General features: G+C 37.1%; 1 protein-coding gene across 3 annotated transcripts in view; it reads right to left on the bottom strand.

Annotated features, from left to right (window-relative positions):
* The window catches only part of LOC149015329 (Ran-binding protein in the microtubule-organising centre protein), a 30,781-nt gene extending 6,050 nt beyond the window's left edge, over positions 1–24,731 (bottom strand). For all 3 annotated transcript variants that reach the window (XM_089156939.1, XM_089156938.1, XM_089156937.1), the window contains exons 1-10: positions 24,229–24,731; positions 23,962–24,063; positions 18,813–18,893; positions 5,671–5,780; positions 5,092–5,227; positions 4,912–5,010; positions 4,644–4,749; positions 4,137–4,525; positions 3,826–4,008; positions 3,524–3,721 (exon numbers count right to left, since the gene is read on the bottom strand). In XM_089156939.1, coding sequence (XP_089013065.1) covers positions 3,524–3,721; positions 3,826–4,008; positions 4,137–4,525; positions 4,644–4,749; positions 4,912–5,010; positions 5,092–5,227; positions 5,671–5,780; positions 18,813–18,893; positions 23,962–24,063; positions 24,229–24,504 — 1,680 coding nt within the window. In that variant the 5' untranslated portion in view covers positions 24,505–24,731. The remainder of the gene's footprint in view (positions 1–3,523; positions 3,722–3,825; positions 4,009–4,136; positions 4,526–4,643; positions 4,750–4,911; positions 5,011–5,091; positions 5,228–5,670; positions 5,781–18,812; positions 18,894–23,961; positions 24,064–24,228) is intronic.
* Positions 24,732–26,062: the final 1,331 nt, after the last annotated feature.

Here is a 26,062-nt window from a genome sequence, read left to right as displayed (position 1 = left end):
TTTTTAGTATTCTATTTGTAATGGGCTATATTATAAAAACGAAAAACATAGCCTTGAGGAATAGTAGAAAATTAGTTTCCAACACAGCAATCAACACGACCCTCTTTCAAGTATCACTTTAACAGTGTCCTGGAGGCCAAGTAACTACCTCAAATTTCTGTTCCCGTTTTTAATCATTTTTTTCCTAGAGCATTCTTTCTTTCTTTTTTCTTTTTATTCACCTCTTTCTGCACGTAATTTATATTTCTATTATTTGAAACTTATAAATTAATATACCCCTTCTACAATAGAATGAATGAAGTCCAGCTTTTCAAGAGTTTGGCTGAGTTCAAATTGTCCTTTCCTCCCCCCTGAATTCCCTATTTCCTTCTCTGACAAAGTACTGTTTTCTCTTCTTTAAGTCTCTTGTCTATGTTCTATTATAATGCAACACTTTTTCTACTTGAATTCTTCTTATTTCTCTGTTTCCAGTTTCAAATCTATTTCCTTCTTTCATTAAATTATATTCCCCATTCTCTCCTCTAAATTGTTGATTGATCTTCTAAGCTGGGATAATCTTCAGCAGCTCCATTCTAATCTCTTGGTTCAAATTAGGATCATAGAGGCTGCAACAATTAGAAATGTTTTGACAGCCAATATTTGCCTTGTTTGGTGATGCTTTCTGGAAGATCAAGTATCAAAAGATTCCAACATAAAGCTGCCAAAACTTAGTTTCTGTTTTCAGTTTTAGAGTGAATAGCATGTTTCACTCCACTAGGATTTTAGATAGTTTGTACTTTGTAATTCCAGTCTCTCACTATTTATAACTTTCTAGTACGATGTTTATAGGAAGTTTCTATTTTTGGTTGCTTAGCTTCTATTCTTATGACTTCCTATTCTGCAAAGCTTTAGGCAAGCAACAAATAAGCCTTTCATTGCAATAGAAAGAATACTTCAGAGAAATTGAATTTGTGGCTCAGTAGCCTCAGTCATGGAGTAAAATCCCAGTTCAACAGACTGGGGAGAAACCTAAGGCAGAGACAGCCCATCCTCCTACCCCCATCTTCTATCTGTACGGCTTCTTATCCTTCATGCTCTTCATTCAAATGATAGTTTTTTTTTTTTTTTTTTTAAAAAAAAAAAAGGGAAGAAAAAGCAACAACATTCTAGTTATTTAATTTCTGTCTTCATTAATGTATTGATCCTAGTTGCAAACTTGCAATCACTCCCCTGTTGGTTTCTCCAGTTTGAGGTTTACCTTTGCATTATTTGGTATCAGAACAAATGATAGGCGAAAGACAAGAAGGATAATCACTGCATTCTACTTGTTGATTTATCAAGTGAATCTGATTCAACAACTCTAGGACAAGCTCCTCGCAAGATGAAGAGAGAGAATGTCTATCCAACTTCACAAGTCCACCCGTAGAAAGACACCCCAGAACCAGACCAAAAAGCTTGTGGGATGTCACTGCTGTCAAGAGGCAGCCTAGTCTGATGATGAGGTGAATTTTTGCTAATTTAAAAAAGCATCAAATAAGGCACCACTCTAAAAAGAAGCATGAATGGAGGGATAAAAGACCAAAACACCGTTCATCACGTGAACAGTGTCCAATATTTTCCTTGTCTAAGGATGCTTTCTAGAAGATTTTGTGGATCCATTAAATGGAGAAACATTCTATCATAATGCTCCCATATTTTACTCAGGGAGACGGTTAACTTTTATGGTTATGCACCTTATTTATGCTGTTTAACCTGAACCTAGGTTTCATCCTACAGATCCTCCCATGAAAGTGGCATTAGAGCTACGGCTACCACAAATACTAACTGAACAGGAGATCAAGTTTCATCGTAATAATTGGGTGACATGGTCCAAGGATCTGTCAGATCAAATAGTATCTAGGGAATCAAATATGACCAAGAGCTAGATGAACGACTGGCTCAAGTGCAGCAATTTTTGGATCTCCAGAATCATCTATAGCATCTCCATGAAAAGTGAGAAGACCTCCATCCAATGCAGAAGAACCTGAAGTCGAGAATGAAATTGAAGAGATTCAAGAAATTGCTGATAATGCAGAATAGATAGATCTTTGGAGCTTCAAAGGCAGAAGATCAGAAAGTCGAAGATTCCATGAAGAAGTTCATGTTGGAGAAATAAAAGGAAACAAAGCTGGACAAAAGGAAGATAGGTGGCAATCGAGGACACTCCATGGGAAACCATCAACATACACGATGTTGTTCTTGAAGAAACAGAGTATGCGGTTCATTGAGTAGTTTGACATTCAAGGCTTTATGTTGATTCAGAGACACAGGCCACAGAGTTTGTCAAGCCACCAAGGTTCTTAGAAGAGAAAGCACCAAATCTTCCAGAATGCTGTTATGGCCTGAAGACAGAAGTTCCACATAAAGTTGATTCCTTGATTTTACAGAACTTAATGTCTAATTTCTTCACTCTGTGGAGATTGGTGGAGATATATCTTACTTAAACTGGTCTTTTATCATAAAGAAGCCCAGGTTAGATTATGTCTTTCTTTAGCCTTTAATCCATTTTTTTTTACTTTAATGACCACTTTAGGAAGGTAGACTCATGGGATTAGGTTTCATTAGTTAACCATATTCAGCACACCACACCCACCCCCTCCCCCTGAATAAAAAAGAATGAGTTAACCTTTATTTTAAGTTGTTCAATAGGCTTTGAATTCTCTCTCAACTGAATGGTAAAGTTTCCTTTTATTATTATGCTTCTTATCAATGTTGTTTATCCTGAACCTAGGGTTCATTCATCCTATCCCCCAATCACAGGGATCTTCAAGCTTGGAAAAGTATAAACAGAAAAAATATTGAGTATGAGGAAAAAGAAGTATAAAGGATCAAGTAAATAGAACATTAAGAAAACACAGAGGAGTACAAGATCAGAACAGGCAGAGAATGAAGAGGTCAAATGGTCTCTAAATAGAATAACCATTAGCCATGACAAGAAAAAATACTCCTATTAATTTGGGTCTGAGTCGACCATTAAGGTACAAGTATATAAATCAACTCAAAACTAATAGTGATCGGTAATCAGATAGAGTTCCAAACTGATTTGAGCTCCTACTATCAACATTAATTTAACAAAAAATAAACTAAAATAAAAATCACACTGTAGAAATAACACCAAATAAAAAAAAAAAATCTGATAAATATTTTCCAATTGGACCAAAATCTAGCCTATGACGTGGTTCTTCACCGCCTGAATTTCTAGAGTGAGTCGAGCTGACCCATCCATAAGAATACTACTGTAAAATGGGCAACATTTAAGTTACTAGAAATAGTTGCGGTGCATTGTTACCAGGTACACTTCACTGCTGGGTCACTTATGGTAAATGTTAGCAAAAGCACACATACATAAGTTATATCGACTATCCAACAAAAACTAATGGTTATCAACATTCAGGAATAAAATAAATGCATTTCAGACAAGAAAGAAAATCGGATAAATCAGAAAGGGCTAAACAGAAAATAAACTTAAATAGTTAAAACTCGCATATTAATGAGTAAATCTTACTTGGAGTGACGTTGCAAGAACAGACAGGGGTCCGCCTTTTGTTAGAGAAACTTCATTAGGCTTAAGCAAAGCCGATAAAGTTTCCTTCAAAGGTTTCAGCAAAGTTGTATCACTTGCGGCCATAGGACCCAAATAAGAGCAAGCAACCTTAAGTGCACTAGAATGATCACCACTCTGGACCAGTTTAAGAAATTCAACCTGTATCCGCAGGCAAAATTTAGTGTGAGAGTTTTTAATGACTGGTTCATCAATTCTAGTTAGTAACTAACAATTCCATTGATTTGTATAACAACTATGATTACCTGCTTAAGATGAAATAAAAGAATAGGGTTTTGCACAAAAAAATTTGGGTCGAATGATTTTACTTCTTCAACAACCTCAGCAGCCATTCCTTTACTAGCTAATTCCTTTATGTCCAGCACCATCTCATATTTATGATCCTTCCTCTTGTTGAAAAGCTCAAGGGCAGAATAATTCATTGAAGCCTATAAAAGAATTGATTTGTTAAGAAATAAATGAGAAAATTAGAGTGATAAATTCATAGATTTGACACCTGTTCCTCCACTTGTGCTGGTGGTCTAAGCAAATGTGAAAAGAATCTAGATGAACTTACTGCAGAGGGATCATCAGAGTTAACTTCTAGTTCTTCAACTCTTCCTCTCCAACGCTTGCGTCTGCTCCTTTCTCCAGTTAAGTAACTTCTATTCCTTTGAAAACCTCTATGCACAGTGGATTGATGTGCATCACTAGTACTGCAGTCTTCATGATTACCTATTGGCTCATCTGTGCATCGCAGCTCAACATCAGCCCCACCTGTCCTCATATTTCCACAATTGACTTCTTGGGAAACACTTGTTTCAGATCTAATAATGAACGTTGCAGTTTCAGACTGGTTACTGGTTTGATAATCCATGTTCACCGAATCACAATCTTGAGGGGTGCTAAGCATAGGATCTGGATGATACATCTTTTGCGATTTACCTGGGGTTTGTATATCCGATGCTGGAGAAATCAGAGTATAATTCCATAAGATACTAAAATTTGCAAAAGGTAACTGAATGGTAAAAGGGGGAAAAAGAGAAAAAGAAAAAGAAAAAAGGCAATAGTGCAAAAATATCACCAGATGGTGATGCGAGACCAGAGTCCACAATCCCTCTATAGACACAGTACTCGTGAACCAGCTCATCAAGCATTGCAACATCCAGTTTCATTCGGCACAACTCATTCTGAGGGAAAAACCAAAACATAAAAGTAAGAACAAACAACCACATTTACTGCGCAAATTATGAACATTTTTCCGCTAAAAATTGTAATATAATTTAATTAGATGAAGATGGAATAATTTAGTGAAGCAACAAAGTGTGGTGGACAAAAGATTGATATATAACCTGGAATGCCTGGTATAAATCGCCTTTCGCAAAGCGCAAGCTATCTACTGCACCTTGTCTTGTAAGCTCCACAGCATGTGCAAGGGCTTGTATATCAACCTAAATTTTAAACAAAAAACTTGACATAAATCTTAAGAAGTCTTCTATAACAAAGTTTTCTTTTTTTCTATAAGTACATACCTCATCAAATGGAGGCACTTCATACAGGCTCTCCTGGGATGTTGCTGGTGGATCACGTTCCTCAAGGAGCAACCTCTCAGTAAGATCTGAAATAGGGGATGAAATGTGCTGACTAAAGCAAAACCCCTTATGTATGCTGCACGATATTCAAACAATCGATCTATGAATCCATTAAAAAAAATAAGAGCAAATTGCACTGGCCCCCCAAAATGGAGGCCTTAAAGCAGTGACACCCCACTTTATGTTTAAAAAGCACAGAGACCCCAAAATTGAATTCTCATTGGATATATTTGTCAAATTTAACACTGAAAACAGTTAAATCATTGTTTATTTTCGAAAATATCCCTATAATAAATAGTGTTTGAAAGGTTTTCAATGACAAATTGGAAAAATATATCCAATGAAAATCCAATTTAGGGGTCTTTGTGCTTTTTAAACATAAAGTGGGGTGTCGTGCCTTTAAGGGCTCCATTTTGGGGTGCTAGTGCAATTTTCTCAAATAACAATAATAAAAAATAATAAACTTTCACAGAAATAATAACTTTCAGAAAATCTGGGCAACTAGAGTTGATAGAGGACCTTATCAGGTATCTCAAAGTCATAGAAAAGATTGGATCATAAGCTTGTAGGTTTGCTCTTAAAAAAGAGGATAGCAATCCCGCAATATCATTCCTCCTCCTTTCAGACCACTGAAACAAAAATAACAAGATAACTTGTTTGACAGATGCCAAAATTCTCCCAACAGATTAAGGATGTCCATGACCCTGTAAGCTTAAGACAATCAAAGTTCACTCTTTCCTTGTATGCAGCAGATAAAAAATAAATGGCACCTTTTTGTAACTTTTTAATAGTATTTTCATTAAGAAAATCCAATACAAAAATACGAGAGAGAGAGAGAGAGAGAGAGAGATTGAAATACAAATGAGGAACAATAAACCTTCTCATCTATATCCTTCTTTTGTAGATCAAGGGAAGTGGATGAGGACCAACAGCCAGCCCAGTCCATCAAGCCCATCTTTGGACGACAATCGCAGGACAGTATCAACAACCATGCATTGTTTGAGGGTTATCATAAGATTTTTTTATTTGTTTCTGTTCACTCCATGAATGGTAGTAGCTTGTTACTACATAACAGTTTCTAGTTTTTGGACTGGAATTAAATTTAAGTAGGAATCCCTTATAAAGTCGACCTTCTAATTAAGGAAGTTTCTGTACCTTACTTTCTAATTTGAGTTGTACCTAGATCTTAAATAATAATTGTTTTTATTTGATTGATTAGAACTACTTTTGTGGGGGTTTTACTTCTTCACACCCTAGATGCTGATATTAATGAGAAGGGGGCTGTCACAACAGCCAACAATTTGATGAAGGGTGAAAAAGAAAAGGAAAGAAACAAAATAAAGAAAAAGGGAGATAGTCTATGGTTCCCTTGCTGTGACAGACTGATGGAACCGTGGAGTGTCATATTGGTTGGTAAAAGACAAGGCCAAAGGCAATAGACTATGGTTTATCACAGTTTGAGGCTTGCTGACTAGATTTGGTGACCTCTCACTATGGCTTGTGATTATGGCTTTCAAAGGAGGCCTGCATTTACTATTTTCTGCTCTAATTTGGCAGCATCATGAGGTACTGTTTGCGATTCATCCAGCAATCCAATCAAGAAGAGTTTATGAAGCATTGTTTCACCTAATGTAGTCTTCATCAACTGTAACAGAGGACCCATCTGACCCGTGAATTGATTGTCATATTTATTAAATTTGGATAGTGATTATTTGAAGTATAACAGTTCTGGAAAATCAACTCATTGGAATGTGAGTGACACTACTCAAGAATGGACAAGTATGTTTAATATTCAGTGTTGAACATAGTTGTCAAGCCGTCGCCTAGGCATCCGAGTGCTCCTAGAGACCCTGAGGCAAGTAACGCCTCACTTGGAGTCCATAAGGCAGTCGCTCCGGGGCTCGAGGCAAAAAGCCTTGGACGCCTCAGACGCATTGGACCCCTAGACGACCGCCTTTGTGGATTTTAAAAACCACAATCTTTTTTATTCCAAATCAAAGGCAGAAAATGAATTGGAAATTAGATTCCAATTGGGAATCTACTAATGGTTGAATGCTTATGTAAGAGTTACATGGGATCATTTGTTGAGTGAAAAAAAGAGGAAAAAGCCGAGAATTAAACTCGACTCAGTTGAGTGGAAGCCCAAAATATTGAGCCCCAACTTCTCTCTTCCTGTCTGCCTTTGCTACTCTCTTCCTCTCAATCGACGACAACACCAGCAACACCTTCCTTCTTACTTCTACATTTTTTTTCCTCATAAAAAAACAACCCTAGTTGCAGGCTTGCAGCGGCAGCAACTTCCAGCAATTCATTGCATCGCAACATCTAAACAAAGGTTGGGATGCTTTTTTCTTACGTTCTTCTTCTTTCTTTCTTCTTTCTTTTTTCTTTTTTTTTTTTTTCCCTTTCTAAAATGTCTAGTACAAACCGCTTGCAGTGACCATTCTCAAGTTGCAGCGGGAGCAACACTCCGGCGGCAACATCTCAGGCAAAGGTGGATGTTGTCACTCACTTTCTTCTTCTTTCTTCTGCTTTTTTTTTTCCCGTAAAAAGTCTGGCACAAAATTACAAATGCCTTTCCGGTTGCAAGCTTGTAGCGACCAAGTGGCAACGGGCTTGCAGCGGCAGTGGAATCCAGCGGATTTTTGAATTGTCTCAGGAAAAGGTTGGGATGTTTCTTCTTCTTTCGTCTGTTTTTCTTTTTCTTCTCTGTTAAGTGTTAACAGATTTTGTTGAACACTAATAATCACTAAATTAGTAAAGTCTGGTGATTTTGTTCACCATCTCAGGCAACGGTATGTCACCGGCGTGCCTTTTTTTTTTCTTCTGTGTTTTAACAATGTTATAACTTGTTAGTATAACCGAGGCCAGCTTCTAGCCTACTGATTATTGTTGTTTATTAGCTTCTATGTTTTTTTTCTATAGTTTTTGTTAAAATTCAAACCACAAAAAAAAAAGACTGCTGAAGAACCAATTTTTTCATAATTTTTTCTTCTTTTTCGGAATAGAAGCTTGATTATCATCAAGTGAAATGATTAGATGAATGCATAGGATTTTTATTATGGTGTGGGTATGGTGCAAAATTGAAATTATATGGTATTATTATCAATTTTATTATTGTTTTTTATTTTGGCTGATTATATGTGTATGTTTTATTTTTTTTATTGTAGATATTTACTAGTTATTTACAATGACCTCAACTGATAATCCAACGGCTACTACTAGTCAGCCTATTCTTAGTGGGGGTGAAGGTAGTTATGATCCCTCGGAAGACCCGAAGAGAAAGGCCAAGTCAAATTACCCAGGGTGGAAATATGGGTATTGGCTAGATGCGGCTAATATGAATACAGTCAGGTGCACTTTGTGCAACAAAAACTTTAAAGGAGGAATTAGAAGATTGAAGCAACATCTAGTGGGTGGATATGGGGATGTTGTGAATTGCACTAAGACCACTGCAAAAATTGCCTAAGAGATACAAGTAAAAACATACGAGGACTTATAACATCCCCACCACCTTCATCTCTTGGGCAATTTTTGAATTACACTATAGTTACATGGTGGGATACAAAGAGGAAATGCTTTTGCGTTTACAAGGATTGCACGGAGGATGCTAGGCATTTGTTGTTCTTCCTCTAGTTGTGAACGGAATTGAAGCACATTTGAGTTTGTAAGTATTAAGTGATTCAAGTATTTAAAACACTTTTAAATTTAAATTTAGAAGAATGACTTGGGATTCTTTTCAATTGCTTATGAATTCAGATTCACACCAAAGAAAGAGGAATAGGCTTGAACATGAGAGGTTGAATGATCTAGTTTTTAGTCAGTATAATCGCCGTTTTCAAGAAAGGTTCAATGAAAGGCAATTAAAGAGTAGAAATTATGATCCACTACTCCTTGATGAGCTTGACTAGAGCAGTGAGTGGATGGTTAATCAGCTTGATGATTTAGTCCATCCTGAGGGTGATCTTACTTGGAGCACTGTTGATAGAGCACTGTTGATAGAGCTATAAGGGCATCTACATCACTTGAGGGCCAGAATAGACAAAGGAGATGTCAACCAAGTGAATCAACATCTGCTGGAGTTAATATATGTTATTCACGTCGCAGGTCTTTGGAGAGGGTGGTTGAGGAACATGACTCTGAGGGAGACATGGAAGAAGTGGAAGATTTGCATGATGACATGAACATTGTAGATGATTAAGGTTTGAGGTCTACCTCTTCAGAGCAACAACTTCTTCGAAAAGATCTCCCACTTGCTACCAATTTGCTTGATGATGATTATAACTAGCTGACTTATACTTTCCTATTGGTAATTTTGGATATGGATTGTGGATTTTTATTGGGAATTTTGGACATGGATGTGTTGTTATATTTGGGATTTGGACTTTAGATTTTAGATAGAAGTGGGATTGTTTGCTTAAATATTTATTACTTTCTATTTAGATATTTGGCTATATGCTTTGTTTCATTTTCTTCTTTTACTTGTGAGGATATTTGGCTACAGCTCAACGATGTAAAAGAGATGGAGTTGTAGGTGGTGCTAGTGTTGTTGACGTTTAATGAAGGTATGATGTCTAGGGTCTACTTGTTTTGCTCATGCTTCTATGTGTTAACTATTTAGTCACATTTTATTGTATCTTGATTCTTGTTAATGATAGTATGATACTTGGAATTAATTTAGGACCTACTATGTGTGGTTTGTAGTATGCTGGATGACTTGAGGTAGGTTAAATGGCTAATATTAGTTTTTTTATTATATAAGATATGATAGATTTATAATGAATTAGTATTTGAGATGTATACTAAAAAGTAAAAATTTCACTTAAGACGCCTCAACCGCCTCAAAAGCGCCTCGGAGGGCGCCTCATCGACTCATTGCCTCAACTAGCTAAAACCGCCTCGCATCGTCTCGTCGCCATGATAACTATGGTGTTGAGTAATATATGCAAATGTTTAATACCGAGTGTGAAACAAGTTTTATAGGCCATGTGATGCAAACCCGATTCAAGGGTTAGGGTTTCTAGAATAATCTACCTAGAATTAAGGATTTGCCCAGATTTTTCCAGCAGAGTAACGATCAAAAATAGGTGGGAACAATAATATTGTTAAATATTGTGGGATGAACAAAGACATAAAATTGGGATCTAAATGCGTAGTGTTTGAGCAAGATTTAGTTTAACAAAACTGAATGGGATGATAGGGAAAAAGTTAAGAGTTTTATCAAATTTCCATGGGAAGAATTTGGGAAACTAAAATTTATCCTAGGGTTGATACGAAAGAAGAAAGAGATAATTTGGATCAAGATGGATTGGTTCTTGGAGATCTGGGAAGAAGAACCATGAACCTTGAGCATACTTTGCAGATCTTTCTTTTCCATAGTTGTCACGATGACGAGGCGATCAAGGCAGTTTTAGCTAATTGAGGCAATGAGTCGATGAGGCGCTTTTGAGGCGGTCAGAGTGTTTTAAGTGGAATTTTTACTTTTTTGTTACATCTCATACACTAATTCATTATAAATCTATCATATCTTATGTAATCAAAAAACTAATATTAGTCATTTAGCCTACCTTAAGTCATCCAACATACTACAAACCACACATAGTAGGTCCTAAATAAATTCCAAGTATCATACTATCATTAACAAGAATCAAGATACGATAAAATGTGACTAAATAATAAACACATAGATGCATGAGCAAAACAAGTAGACACTAGACAACATACCTTCATTAAATGTCACCAATACTAGCACCACCTACAACTCCACCTCTTCTACATCGTTGAGCTGTAGCCAAATATCCTCACAAGTAAAAGAAGAAAATGAAACAAAACATACAGCCAAATATCTAAATAGAAAGTTTTTAATATTTAAGCAAACAATCCCACTTCTATCTAAAATCTAAAGTCCAAATCCCAAATATAACAACACATCCATATCCAAAATTCCCAATAAAAATCCACAATCCATATCCAAATTCTCAATAGGAAAGTATAAGTCAGCTAGTTATAATCATCATCAAGCAAATTGATAGCAAGTGGGAGATCTTCTCGAAGTTGTTGTTGCTCCGAAGAGATAGACCTCAAACCATAATCATCTACAATGTTCTCATCATCATACAAATCTTCCACTTCTTCCATGTCTCCATCAGACTCAGAGTCATGTTCCTCAACCACCCTCTCCAAAGACCTGCGATGTGAATAACATATATTAACTCCAGCAGATGTTGATTCACTTGGTTGACATCTCCTCGGTTTGTTCTGACCCTTAAGTGATGCAGATGTCCCTATAGCTTTATCAACAGTGCTCCAAGTAAGATCACCCTCAGGATGGACTAAATAATCAAGCTGATTAACCATCCACTCACTGCTCCAGTCAAGCTCATCAAGGAGTAGTGGATCATAATTTCTACTCTTTACTCGCCTTTCATTGAACCTTTCATTGAACCTTTCTTGAAAACGGCGATTGTACTGATTAAAAACTAGATCATTTAACCTCTCATGTTCCAGCCTATTCCTCTTTTTGGTGTGAATCTGAATTCATAAACAATTGAAAAGAATCCCAAGTCATTCTTCTAAATTTAAATTTAAAAGTGTTTTAAATACTTAAATCACTAAATACTTACAAACTCAAATGTACTTCAATTCCGTTCACAACCAGAGGAAGAACAACAAATGCCTAGTATCCTCCGTGCAATCCTTGTAAGCTCAAAAGCATTTCCTTTGTGTATCCCACCATGTAACTATAGTGTATAAAAAAAAAAAATAAATAAATAAATAAATAAATAAAAAAGAGGACTCATAGTAAAAACTTAGTTGTGGAGAAAGGACCTCTTCCATACTTGTATTCACTTGCCTGGTTCAATACCTTATCTTGTAGATGTGCATCAGGCACTAGTCTTCCAACAACTTCATTGAAAGAAGTTTGGAGAGAATGGCAACCACCTCTATACCATAACTTGTAGACTCCCTTCACTATGCACCTTAGGTCTCCCCCTCAATCACCTATCATATCTTGTAGATGTGCATCAGGCACTAGTCTTCCAACAACTTCATTGAAAGAAGTTTGGAGAGAATTGATCAACTCACAATCATTTATAATATTTAAATCGTAGAACTTCCCAGGATTCAAAAGTAAGGCTGCACCATATAGAGGTCTCTCCATCTGACACTCCAATCGCCTATCAATTATTTGTATGACTTCTTCCAAAATCATTCTTTGCCTCCAAAATTGTCCTTTATTCTTCTCTTAGCCTCTTGAATGGCTATAAACACTTCAGGCAATGTAGGTCTTTCATCAGCATCCACAATCCTCAATACAATCATAAGAGGTTGTGATGCTCTAATACAATCCTCCACACCATGCTAAAATGCTATAGAAAAAGTTGTTTCAACTACTTTTTTCCCTACTTCTATCTTGGACAAATTGGGTTTTGTCCACTTCTTATAAATGAATAAGTGCCTTAAGTAATCCTTGTGTTTCAACAAGCTTCGCAATGTCAAGAAAGAAGTGGCAAATCTAGTCACTGCAACCCTCACAAGATCCCTGCCATTTGTCTTTTGTTTCAAGGCCTCTAGCAATTTTTTGTGCCTACAAATGAAAATAATTATTCTCTTCCCCTAAATTATCACCTTCTTATATTGTTTCAAATTCCCAATGTACCCTAGCATTAAATCAAAACAGTGGGCTGCACAGGGAGTCCAATATAATGTAGTCATTTTCTCCATTAATAATGCCCCTGCTGCTTTGTAATTTGAGGCATTATCAATTACCACTTGAATTACATGCTCTTTCCCAATTTCTTAAACTTTGTTATCCAATAACTGAAAGAGCATTTTTGCATCTTGCACATGGCTAGATGCATCCACAGAACCAAGGAAGAACCTTCCCTCTGGACAATTGACAAGAAAGATTGATGAGGTGCCTACCCTTTTTGTCAGTCCACCCATCAGACATAAGTGTGCATCCAAATACCTTTTATAATTTTTCCTCATCTTCATTGTTCTTTCTTTTGCATTCTTCAATAAAGGCACCCTGACTTCATGGTAAGTTGGGGGCTTATACCCAAAACCATATTGTGCAATATACTCGACCATCACCTCAAAGCTTTTAGCTTTAACTGCATTGAATGGAATGCCACACTGATACATCCAACTAGCAATGTAGTTATCCACTCGCTTTTTTTCTTCGACGGATCTCATTTCTATTCAAGATTGTTGTTTGAGTAGCACCCTTTGCCCTCCTTTCTTCAACAACTTCTTCAAGAGTGTGTCTAACATACATATCCATAGGACCCCTTACTGGTGCCTTATTGAGGGCACTTTTCAATCTCTTTGATGTAGTCCCAAAGCTTGGTTTCTTGGAGCACACCTCAACCTCAGACCCTACACTAGGTAATGTACCTCCTTCAGTAGAGGCAGGAATAGGATGTTCTTCTCCAATTACTTGTTGAATGTCATCATACTCCTCATTATCCCTATCAGTAACAACTGCCCTCTTTTTATTTTTCACCAACACTACATTAATCTCTTGGGCAATTTCTGCAGTGGTCTTAGTGCACTCACAACATCCCCATATCCACCCACTAGATGTTGCTTCTATCTCGTAATTCCTCCTTTAAAGTTTTTGTTGCACAAAGTGGACCTGACTGTATTCCTATCAACCACATCTGGCCAATACCCATATTTCCACCCTGGGTCATTTGACTTGGCCTTTCTCTTCGGGTCTTCTGAGGGATCATGACTACCTTCACCCCCACTAGGAATAGGCTGACTAGCAACAGCCGCTGGATTATCAATTGGGGTCCTTGAGGTCATTGTAAATAACTAGTAAATATTTACAATAAAAAACATGAAACATACACATATAATCAGCCAAAATTAAAAACAATAATAAAATTGATAATGATACCATATAATTTCATTTTTGCACCACACCACACCACAATAAAAATCCTATGCATTCATCTAATCATCCCACTTGATGATAATCAAGCTTCTATTCTGAAAAAGAAGAAAAAATTATGAAAATTTTGGTTCTTCAGCAAACAGTCTTCTTTTTTTCTTTTTTGAATTTCAGCAAAAACTATAGAAAAAAAAACACAGAAGCTAATAAACAATAATAATCAGTAGGCTAGAAGCTATTAAGCTAATATTAGCTGGTCTCGGTTATACTAACAAGTTATAACATTGTTAAAACACAGAAGAAAAAAAAAGGCACGTCGGCGACATACCGTCGCCTGAGATGGTGAACAAAATCACCGGACTTTACTAATTTAGTGATTATTAGTGTTCAACAAAATCTGTTAACACTTAACAGAGAAGAAAAAGAAAAGCAGGTGAAAGAAGAAGAAACATCCCAACCTTTTCCTGAGACAATTCAAAAATCCGCCGGATTCCACTGCCGTCGCAAGCCCGTTGCAACTTGGTCGCTGCAAGCCTGCAACCGCAAAGGCATTTGTAATTTTGTGCCAGACTTTTTAAGGGGGGAAAAAGTAGAAGAAAGAAGAAGAAAGTGAGCGACAACATCCACCTTCACCTGAGATGCTGCCGCCAGAGTGTTGCTCCTGTTGCAACTTGAGAATGATTACTACGTGCCAAACATTTTAGATAGGGTAAAAAAAAAGAGAAAAAGAAGAAGAAGAACCTAAGAAAAAAGCATCCCAACCTTCATTTAGATGTTGCGATGCAATGAATCACCAGAGGTTGCTGCCATTGCAAGCCTGCAACTAGAATTGTTTTTGTATAAGGGGAAAAAAAAAAAGAAGAAAAGGAGCAAAAGTAAGAAGCAAGGTGTCGCTGGCTGTCCACGTGTCTCTTGGTTGTCACCTGTGTCGCTGGCTGCCGCCGGTGTCGTCGTCGATCGAGAGGAAGAGAGTAGTAGAGGCAGAGAGGAAGAGAGACGTTAGGGCTCGATATTTGGGGCTTTCACTCAATTAAGTCGAGTTTAATTCTCGGCTTTTTCCTTCTTTTTTTTTTTTTTCTTTTTGGGTCAATGTAACAAATGATCCCATGTAACACTTACATAAGCATTCTACCATTAGTTGATTCCCAATAGGAACCTAATTTCCAATTCATTTTCTGCCTTTGATTTGGAATCAAAAAGATTGTGGTTTTTAAAATCCACAAAGGTGGTCGCCTAGGGGTCCACTGCGTTTGAGGCGTCGCCTAGAGCCCAAGGCAACCGCCTTATGGACTCCAAGTGAGGCGAGTCTCTAGGAGCGCCCGGACGCCTTGACAACTATGTTCTTTTCTTTTCTTTGCTTTCCTTTTCTTTTCTTTCCTTCTCTCTCTTTCTTCTTTTCTTTTCTTATTATCTTTTTTCTTCTCTTCCCTTTTTTCTTTCTTCTTTCTTCCTTTTTCTGTTCTTCTGTATTTCTCTTCTGTTCTGCAACAAGGGATAAGAGACAAGAGAGACCCCTGAAGGAAGGAGCAGACAGCAGAGGGGAGCCATAGGACTGAGGGGTGGAGAGAGGGCTAGAGGGGTCGTAGGGGGTGGGAGAGGGGGGCTGGGATTGTTGTGGGTGCCTGGAATGCTTGCTGCCAAGCTGCGGCAGCAGGGGGAGGGGTGGGAAATTCCTTTGCAGAACACGGGATGCAGGGGAGGGGCTCTAGGGGGAAGGGAAGGGAGGGGGCTGCGATGATGGGGGATGGGTTTTCCTAAGGCCGCAATGGGAGGGAGGCAAAGGGGAGGGGCTGCGATGCAGATTGGATGAAGGCGAAGGGATTGGGGGTTGTGTGTACTTACTTGGGAGCTGCTGGAAGTTGAGAATGGTTGCTGATTTTAATGAAGAATGCTGCACTAGCTCAACATTGTTTCCTAAGAAGTTGGGATTCCCCTTCTTTGGGTCAGGGATGATGTTGTTACTTGGAACATCGGATGAAACTCCAGTCCTGTTTTGGTAGGAAAAAATGTTGAGCTTGGCAGTGATTCCAGTGCCATAGGCCCTTAATGGTTAATCCAAGGTCATGACTCTCTTATTTCTTCTATAATATGTTACAAAAATAATAATAATAAAAAAGTGCTAGAAAATTCTGTTATCAATTGGCTTACCTTAAATGTGATCTTGCTTTGATCAATCCTACATTACCTTAGTAGGGATTCGACCTGTGGACAGGGGGATACAAGTGGTCATTGAACTCAACCCTTCTACAATTTTTTGCAAAACTGTGGTACCTTTAGATCCATAAGATGAGGTTGCTTCCTATGCATTATGTATTACTAATTGGGTGGATTCTGAGACCTGCTAGATGTTGCTACAGTAAATAACAAGTTCCTTGGGAGTTGTTTGAGGTGGTTTGGTCATATTCAACAGAGGCCTAGTGACACCCCAATAAGAAGAAATGATGTGATCCAGATTGAACGAGTTAAACAGTACTACAGGTTGGAAGCAGGCATAATGATCATAGGAGAAGTTGTTAGAAAGCACATGCAAGTACCAGACAGTGCAGACACCATTTATCTATATTCTCCTATCTTACCAGGCCGAACCTTGTTCCTCTTATGTATTTCTCATCCCATTCCCCCATCTTATTTCATCCCCTTTTTTTTTCCTTTTTTCTTTTTTCTAAGCGGAAAATTACATATAGACCCCCTAAATTTGCAATCAATCACATCCACTACCCCTAAAAAGAAATCAATTACAAATACCCCCTTTATTGTTATTGTCATCATTCAGTTTACTAGTTAACAGTAAGGGAGTACTTGTAATTGATTTCTTTTCAAGGGTAGTAGATGTAATTGATTGTAGATCCAGGGGATCTATAAGTAATTTGCCCTTTCTTTTATTATTATTATTATTATTATTATTATTATTACTATTATTATTCAGTTTTCCCCACTCCAGTTTGTTTGGATTCCTGTAACCAGCCCAATTATGTTGTGGTAAGCATTATTGTTGTTGTTGTACTCAGAGCATAGTCTGAGAATTCATTGCCAAGATCTCAGTAATATCTCCTTTTTTGGGATTTCAAGAAGTCAAGTAAGTTAACATCTTCAATATCTTAGAAATATCTGTGTATCTCAGGAGTTCTTGGTATATCTTGGAACTAAACTGTAATAGTACACTTCCCAACCGAAGCTGGCTTAGATTTCAACTGAAGAAAAAGGCACCAACTTGGCGAGAAGTTAGTCCAACCAGGTTTTCTGGCAAGACTGAGTTCTGGAACTATGACTCAATGACATGTGGGGAGCGGTTTAATAGTTACCAGCCACTCTATGCTGACTCGGAAGTTTTAATTCTCAACATGCATAATTTCTTGCAGCTAACTTTTTACCTGTGTTAGATGTTGACTCATAGCCCGCAAAAAGCCAGATTCTTGCAGTAGAATAGATATCTTCTATGACTAAATGTTTCATCGGATTAACACATTGTTTCTCCCTCCCTCGCCAAATCAAGACTATTCTCTTTCTGAGGATAATTCAACAGTCGTTTCAAGTAAAGGAGGCCTTGGCAGTTGTGTTGTTTTCCTGGGAGATGTCAAGGTGAAGGCAGAAAAGGCTATGAGAACTTCGACAGAGATATCTCAGCTTCATAGGTAACCAAGACAAAACCTAATGGAAGTTTAAAAAATACCAAGTTCCAACAGGTTTCAACTAGGTTCAGCAATATTTTATTAATTCCTATAGTTTTGAACCAGCTACAAGCCCATCATATGCTGAGTTTTTATCACTTAAATTCCAGGTTTTGACAATTTTGGTTTCTGGCTCGTCAAAACCTTGGTTGGCCCCGAAACATTTATCGTTGGTGGAGGCAAAGGACCAAATGTTACCAAGGTACTACTTGCTATACACAGTGGAAAAGCCAATAACAATATTGATATTTGATATATTTTGGGCAAAGCATGGTAAACCCGAGTGGACTCAGCAGCTATCCATTAGTACTGTTACATCTAAAGGGAGTTAGATAATGGTGTCATCTTCTGATGCAAATCTTGCTTCAACTTTTGTAGGTAGTCAGTCAATTATTCCTTTTGAATCAATTACTAAAGTGCATTCAACAACCTATATCATTCGCATCACTCTATCCACTGCTACAATTGCTTACTCACGTACTGGTGCATTAACTGTTTCATCTTCCTATACATTGTGTTATTGTCTAAGTGCCAACTCCAATATGACTAGTAAGTCATATGCATCTTCTTTTTTCTTTTCTTTTTTTCCTTCAAAAGATAAGTCACCCTTCTAGAGTCAAACTTGCGAATGATTTCTTTACTCAGGTGTCTACATCTGGTTGTGTTTCCTTCACTTCTCTTGCCACATTAAATTCAATTAGTTTAAATAACTATCAGCAAGTATGACTCTAGAAGGGTTCCTTTAACAAAGAGAAGATTTTCTTTTTCCCAACCTTTTGTCTTTCTGTTAATCAACTTGCTAACGCACTGAATAATTTTCTCTATTAGTCTATTGGTTCCAAGTCTAATTAATCCTTCACACCTCCTATGTATGGCATATGGGTACTCCTTACTCCTTGCTCAATTTCGTTTAATTATTTTCAGCTACCATATTTAAGGAATACAAGTCCATACAAGGTTTCCATGCACAATTAAGGAGACCCAATCCTTTATGTTAACAGATGACCAACTCTCCTGCTGTGATGAGTGCCAAAAAATGTTACTTATTTCCGTAAAGTTCTTTTCTGAGAAAATAAATAAATCGTACATACCTCATGTGCTACAGGAGAGGTCTGATCATCCTTGTCAAATATTAATGCAAGAAGAACATGTTTAAACTCCTCATATGCTTCCTTAAACACAAACATGAACATGGACTCAATCTCTAAAAATATAAATAAAATAATCTCTAAAAATGAAAATGAACTGGACATTCAATCTCTAAAAATATAGAGCAGATATCCATTGTAAACTTGTAACGCAAAATCACAAAATAACTAGATGATAAGTGCCAGATATGCAAGACTCAACAAAAGCCAAAAGAAACTAGCCAGTTCTTAATTTACCAAGACGAGAAGTAATTAAAAATAAAAATAAAAAAGAAGGAAAAAGAAACCTACAATGTCCCAAGCCAGAATTACTTTATCAATGTAAAACAAATAATTAGCAACTTTGCAATGCAAAATTGCTAAGCAAGCATGAGCCTTCACAAAGTTACTTATTTTGCCTTCAGAATATAACTAGTTCCAACACGGTACTTGAAAAGTAAGACCTGTGCATCTGTTCCAACAAACAAGAAACCTAATTACATGTAGGGTAAATTTTTATTTAATATTTAACAGACTATTCTACAAGGATCCAAATGCAATGCATAGGCTATTTTCGAAGACAGTCAGGCCACCTGAATATCCTCATATAAGCTAGCTTAATTAATAAGAACCGTCACTCTTCATCTCCACTTGATTTATCTATAATCTCAAAGAAAAACGAAATAACTTCCACCAGATTCAATGAAATGTGCTATCAGCTTTTGACGTAGGATGAAATGTTGATGCAGAATATCACCAAATTGGGCTTCCTTCCTTAAAAACGGGCTAGAACTGGAACAGATATGTATTTGGCCTTTGATTCCTTGGGTTTACTTTTTAAGTGGCCAATTTAATGGGCCTAAGATATGGGTAGAAAATAGGAAAATTAATTTATTTCATTAATTTGGTTAAGAGCAAGGTGCGACATCTTGCCGAGATTTCACCAACATATAGGGTGAATTTCGTCCAAAAAAGGAATAAAAAATGAAGATAATCAAGGCATTAATTTCTCTCTCACTGATTGATGCTTCTACCATTAATGCTTCTTACCACCTAGGCAAATATTATCAATCTCTCTCTCACTCATTAATGCTTCTACCACATGATTAAGGCAAATATTATCAATTTCCATCTCACTCATTAATGCTTCTACCACATGTGCGGTTAAAAAGGCCCAACATTTATAGTCATTTTCATTCCTCATCCAATTCCAGATGAGTCATCCAGATTCCAAAAACCGCAAGAAGCTTTGAAGCCCAGCGTCAGGTATTCCTCTCATCCTCTGTTTCAATCATGTAGCAAGGAACCCATGTCCCAGCTTGGGTTGAAGTTGAATCGGAGGTACAGAGGTCGAAGTTGAATCGGAGGAAGCAAATAAAGAAGAATCTCTGAAAAATGAAAGCTTATGCAAATGTTCAACTCAAACAGAGAAATAGCACTCGCAAAAATCTCCGTTGGAGGAAATTGAATCAGATGGAGAAGAATAATGTCTGAAGGAAGCCGAAGAAAAGCTTCCTTGACCGATCAACTCAAACAGAGAATCCGTTGGAAGAAGATGAATTTGCGGAAGATGAGTCTCTAAAGTTTAAGCCAGAGAAAATCGTCTGCAACCAATTTACTCAAACACAAAAGTGGAAATCATCGCATAGAGAGAAAGAAAAGGGAAGGAGCTCGCTTACCGGTGATTCCAGTGAAGATTCCGGTAGGTTCGGCAAAGTTTTGGCAATTTTCGCCTGTATTTCACCAATTCGCCAGAAAATCGCCAATTTTTCAGAGGCTTTTAGTAAATATTGATTTCGGTGGCTTTTTTATTTTGGTACCTATCGAACTAGGTGTGCGAAATTCGGCGAAACTTCCTGCCATGGTTAAGAGTCTTGTTTTAGATGTATCTCCTTTATTATGTAAAAGGGCAAAAAGGGAACGGAAAAAAATCTTAACTCGGAATTAACTCCTAGAGTTAATCTCGAGAAGGATCCCTAGCGCAAGTTTTTATTTTGTAATCCACATTAGGGTGGAACTCTTCCACCTTTTCTCTGCAACCCTATTTAATGAAAGAATGTGGAGTGCATCACATCTAATGTGAAGCCTCTTCAATTCTCACACTCTTCTCTTCTTCTGTCTTCATATTTCTCTACTCTTCTTCTCTACTTGACATGGTATCCAAGCAAAATAATTAAGGTCTGCTACAAAGTTCTACCTCTTGTTCTCCTTTTCCAATACTGGTCCCCATCTCTTTCCTGCATGAACCAGTGGAATTGATGCTTTCGTTAGGCTTCTTTTGAAGGGATACAGCCCCAATGTAGTCTATTCAATTTTTCAGAGAACAATTCATGTTTTAGATTGAGAACCAGTCTACTCTCAATCAGGTATGATTTACTAGTAATTGAAGACCTTTATATCGATCAAGCTTAGATTGATTTTGTCTTGGGCACTTGCTTGTTTGGTTGTTTGGGATTGGTAGGTTTTGTTTCTCCTCCATTAGCCTTCTCCATATCATTCTCTCTAATATTTCTGAGCAGCTACTATCCTCAGTTCTCCTGGATAGGGATTGATTACTGATTCTGCATTTCCCAAGCAGATTTTGTTACCGTAAATATTCTTGGTTTTTTTTTCTACAACTTCTGGGAAGAATTCTTTGTTTTCTCTCTTTTTTTCTTTTGAAATTTATACGGCTAAATACTGAATCTTCTAATGGGTTAAGAGAAAGTGTAACGATGGACGTGATGTCCTCTTCCCCTTCATCTTGTTGAAAAGAATATGGAAGGTGCTAGTAATTTGTGGCAGTGGAAAATGGAAACACATTACTACCTTGGTTTTGGCTAGCCATAGTCAATCAGAACACTTCATCTAGTCTAAGCCAAACATTGATACATCTAGGGGTGTTATGGACGCATGTAACTTGGGACAGCTTTTGAAATAATATGGAGCATCAGATAATTGACTTCATTACTCATATTCATAGAGTGACAACTTGTGGAATTATCTGAATATGTTGTACTTGGGTATTAATAGTTTATCCCCGTATTTATGAACTGTCATGAGACTTTTACCATGCCGATTGAAAGGGTTGGTCATTACCCAATGTTGTTCTAATTTAGGAACACGTTATAAGGAATTAAATTCTTTACTCTCCCATCAATTCTGATGTGACTCAGATGCAAATTCAGCAAAAGTAGCTGGCAGTCATGGATTTTATAGGCATCCTTAGCAAGCAATACAACTCTGAGGTCCAGTCTTTTAGGCAGTGATAAGATGCCAACGTTAGCAAACACTTTATCCTGTCTTCCACAAGAAACCTCACGATCCTGCACTAGTTACAAGTGACAATTCAGCCCTGTCAGCTTCTGACCATGGGAATGGAATATGATGTTGTGGGAGTGGTAATGCTCCACAAAATACCTCTAGCTCAGGTTTAGTTGAAGGAGGTACCGTACAGACTTGCCATCACTGTGTTAAGCCAAAACACATCAGAAATTTTACTGGAAACTTCACGGGAAACCTGAACATCAACAGTTAGCCGTCTCAGCAACTAATACAGTCTCCTACTGTAAAGCAGAGGGAGAACGTGGTTACTATTTCCCCTGAAACCTATGCCAAGATCACTCAATCTCAACTTTCTCAACCAATGAATTCCCTGACTGCTACTTTTCTCGAGACAGGTAAAGCCATGGCATTTTTTTCTTCTACAAGTCCCTAAATCAAATTCGAGGTCACTGAGTCATTGACTATATGTCTAGCGTATTACGTTATTTTTTGTCTCTTCGCCCTTCTATTTCTAGTAATACATTTTTTCATTAGCCAAGGTTAATGGCACTGGTTATTCAGCCTTATAGTCTGCTATCTCTAACAGATGTTCATTATTTAAAAGATTTTCCTTTCAATCTTGTCTGTTAGTAAGCTCAATAAGGCTTAAAACTGTTTGGTAAGTTTCCATCCAGATTATTGGGTCTTTTAGTATCTTACATTGAAGAAGACGATTGGTAGGGAGTCAGATAGCAACATTATATGCTTCATTTGCACAATCCAGCATTTATCTCCTGATGATGTTCAATGCCATTTGGGACATCAATCGTTGCAGAGTTTGTAGTAACTTGATTCTTGTTTTCTGTCCATTTCTAGTTTAGATTAAAGGGTGGGATTCTTTATTCTTGGCTATTATATGCTCTCTTTGTTTTGTATCTACGCTTTTTGGGGGTGTTATTATTTTGTGTGACTATCATTTTGGCTTATCAAAGTCAGATCCTAGATTCTTGAAGTGCATCTTCATTGGTTATTCATGCACTCAGAAAAGGATATAAGTGCTACCGTCCTTCTCTGAATAAATATTGTCACTGCCTATGTTTAATTTTCTGAGCCTACTTGTATGGGCCATAACACCCCCCCCCCCCCCCCCCAAAAAAAAAAAAAAAAAACAGATTTTCTTAAAATCTCATCATAGAAAAAGCTCTTTTTGGGCCCCTTTTTATTTTTTAGTCATTTGGCCCTCTTTCCCAATGTGAAATATCAGCACTTGCCCCCCACCCCCTATTGGAGAAAATTTTTAAGGGTAAAGACAGTTGGTAGAATGTTCTTCCTGCCCCCTCCCCCAAAAAAAATGTTAAATCCTGGCTCCTCCCCTGGTTGCTGCTGCCCTCTGCCTCAATCGATCCCTACCATAATAGCTTCGATAGTTGTTCCCAGTTCTTAGGTAAACTTACCTATCTCATATTTCTCCTGTTCCTGATGTTTCTGATCAAAACATCAAAAAGAAAAAGTTCTAACCCAGTAAATCAGAACATATTTGAACAAGGCTCCAAGAGGAATAAAAAACCCTAGAATGTCATCATCAGTAAATGTTGAGGAAGCTTGACATTAGGGATGAGAGGAAAACCTCAGATTCGATATCCATCATCCTCGGTGAACTAGCGAAAGAAAGATAGTGAAGATAATTGTTCTTGGGTCGCTAGTCCTCAAATTAATTCGACTTAAACCAAAATGATAATAAAGAAGTCATAAAAGAGGAGCCACCCACGAGAACATAGCAAGAATTCTAGGGAAGAAGAGAACAAAAAGTCACACGAGAACAAGCAAATAACAACACCAAACAAATAAATGAAGGCAAAGTGGTAAATACCGGGTAGGCGTCAAGAGCGCAAGGAGCAAGAGCCGTCCGCAAGCAATCAATAGCAGAATCACGGTCTTTTGCTGTGCCTTTCCTCAGGAGCTCAATAAATTTCTACTTATTCCAAAGAATTAAGAAAAGAAAATTCCGAAATTTAGAATGTTCGCTCCAGTCTAAAATCAACAATACGGAACAGAAACATAAAAAAGAAATGGTATAACTACCTGTAACCTGTTTGAGTAACAGAACATAAAACGGAAACAGAAACTGCATAGCTACCTGTTTCTGTAATCGGAAGAGAAGCCGATGATCATCGAGAATGAATGGAGCATGCAAACGAAGAAGGTCGATGGCAGCATCAACATCACCGGTTTCTAATGATCGTCGGATCTGATGGATAATCAAACGAGAGCGATAAGACGCCGAAGGAGGAGATGATGAGTGGGAAGAAGGAGAAGAAGAAGAAGAGTCTAAATCTTCAATTAAATTCTCAGATTTAGCAAATTCGATAACCAGAGAATCCAAAGCTTCCCAATTAACAGGCACTGATTCCATTTGTTCCTTCCTTTCTTAGTAATCTCCTTCTGCTTTATCAAATTCGCTTCCCGCAATCGTTGCAGAGAAATGATAATGGAGCGGTTTGTCCGACACCGTTTTGTACTTTTAGGGAATTGGGATTGAAGTTGGACCCGGGAGGAGGAATTTCGCCTTCTTCGATCTCTTTTCTCAACCAAGTCGGCGATTGAAAGCCTATAAATAAAGAATCGTAGATAACTCAAAACTCTTCGCGGACTCTCCAAATGAATTTTCTATTGTCCTTCCGTGTATTTATTATTTATTAATATATATATATATATTTATATATATATATATATATATATATATATATATATATATTCATTAATTTTTTGGGTATTAATTTTCAGTAAATGTCATTTGAACATATTCTATATTTGTATTTGTCGAATCCGGATCATCTTCCCGTCGGGACCACAAAAACCAGTGGGTCCCACTGGTAAAAAAATTTATTTTTTTCAAAAAGTGTTTTTTACTGTGGCCCCACTAATCTTTGTGATTAGTGTTTTTCACTGTGGCCTCACTGATCTTTGTGGTTAGGAAGCGTCGGGGAGCACGTCGGGGTCGCTGATCCGGACTCGTATTTGTCTCCCAAAACATGCAGGAAACACAACCATGTTGTGATCCTCCAAGAGCAAAATTTTCAACCAAATTTTTTTTTTTTTTATCAAATATGTTCAATCTATCTTTTGAATGAACAAAGGGAAGAGAATTCCTATATTCTTGGAATTTTTCTAAAAATGTAGATTTTGTTTTTAGATTCATATCATGAATCCAACTAGATAGATTGAAAATTTTTCTTTCCATGTGGATAAAGTATGTAGAGGATTCTGATTAGTGGTTTTCCTTTTTTTTTGTTTGCCAACCCCGTTTCCAAGGCTTTGCCTTGACTAATCCAGTGTTCAACTTGGGTCGCACATCCTGGCTGTGATGGGTGAGTCTCCCAGTAGGTATTAGTGGTTTTCTTCGGTTAGTTATATTTGTGATCAAAATTGTTTATGCCTTTTTGAATTATTTTTATTTGAATTATTTTTAAACATATTCAAATAAATTATCATATTATTATTATTATAAAAAAATGAACTCAAAAGTACAAAAAACAAAAACTCAAAAAACATGGTTACATTTTTACTACATAAATACCCTCAACTATTGTTAATTATTTCCTTATATACCCTTTAGTTCTTACATTTCTCAATAAATCTTAATATACTTCTTTACCCTTTTAACCTTAAATATGTGTTTGGTAACCGTTTTGCCTGAAAACGACATTCTTTTTAAGAATTAATTTCTGATGTTTTCATCAAAGATTGATGATCTGAGCACAATTTTTGTTGTCTGGTAAAGCTTGTGCTCAAAACTTTTGAGAACAATTGTAGAACAAATTAGCATTTGGTAATTTATGCTCTTAAGAACGATCTTTTATGATAACTAGTAAGGACGCACGTGCACAAGCATGTTTTTTGCTATTAAATTATAAGGTTAAACATAATTTCTTCCATATTTATAGTTATATTTTGGAAAACAAAACAAATTT

Source organism: Hakea prostrata, chromosome 5 (assembly GCF_041222555.1).
Source record: "Hakea prostrata isolate BN-2017 chromosome 5, UWA_Hpros_2, whole genome shotgun sequence".
In the NCBI taxonomy this organism is placed as follows: domain Eukaryota; kingdom Viridiplantae; phylum Streptophyta; class Magnoliopsida; order Proteales; family Proteaceae; genus Hakea; species Hakea prostrata.
Note: the sequence above shows the minus strand (reverse complement) of the source record. Positions and strands in the feature narration are given on the sequence as shown.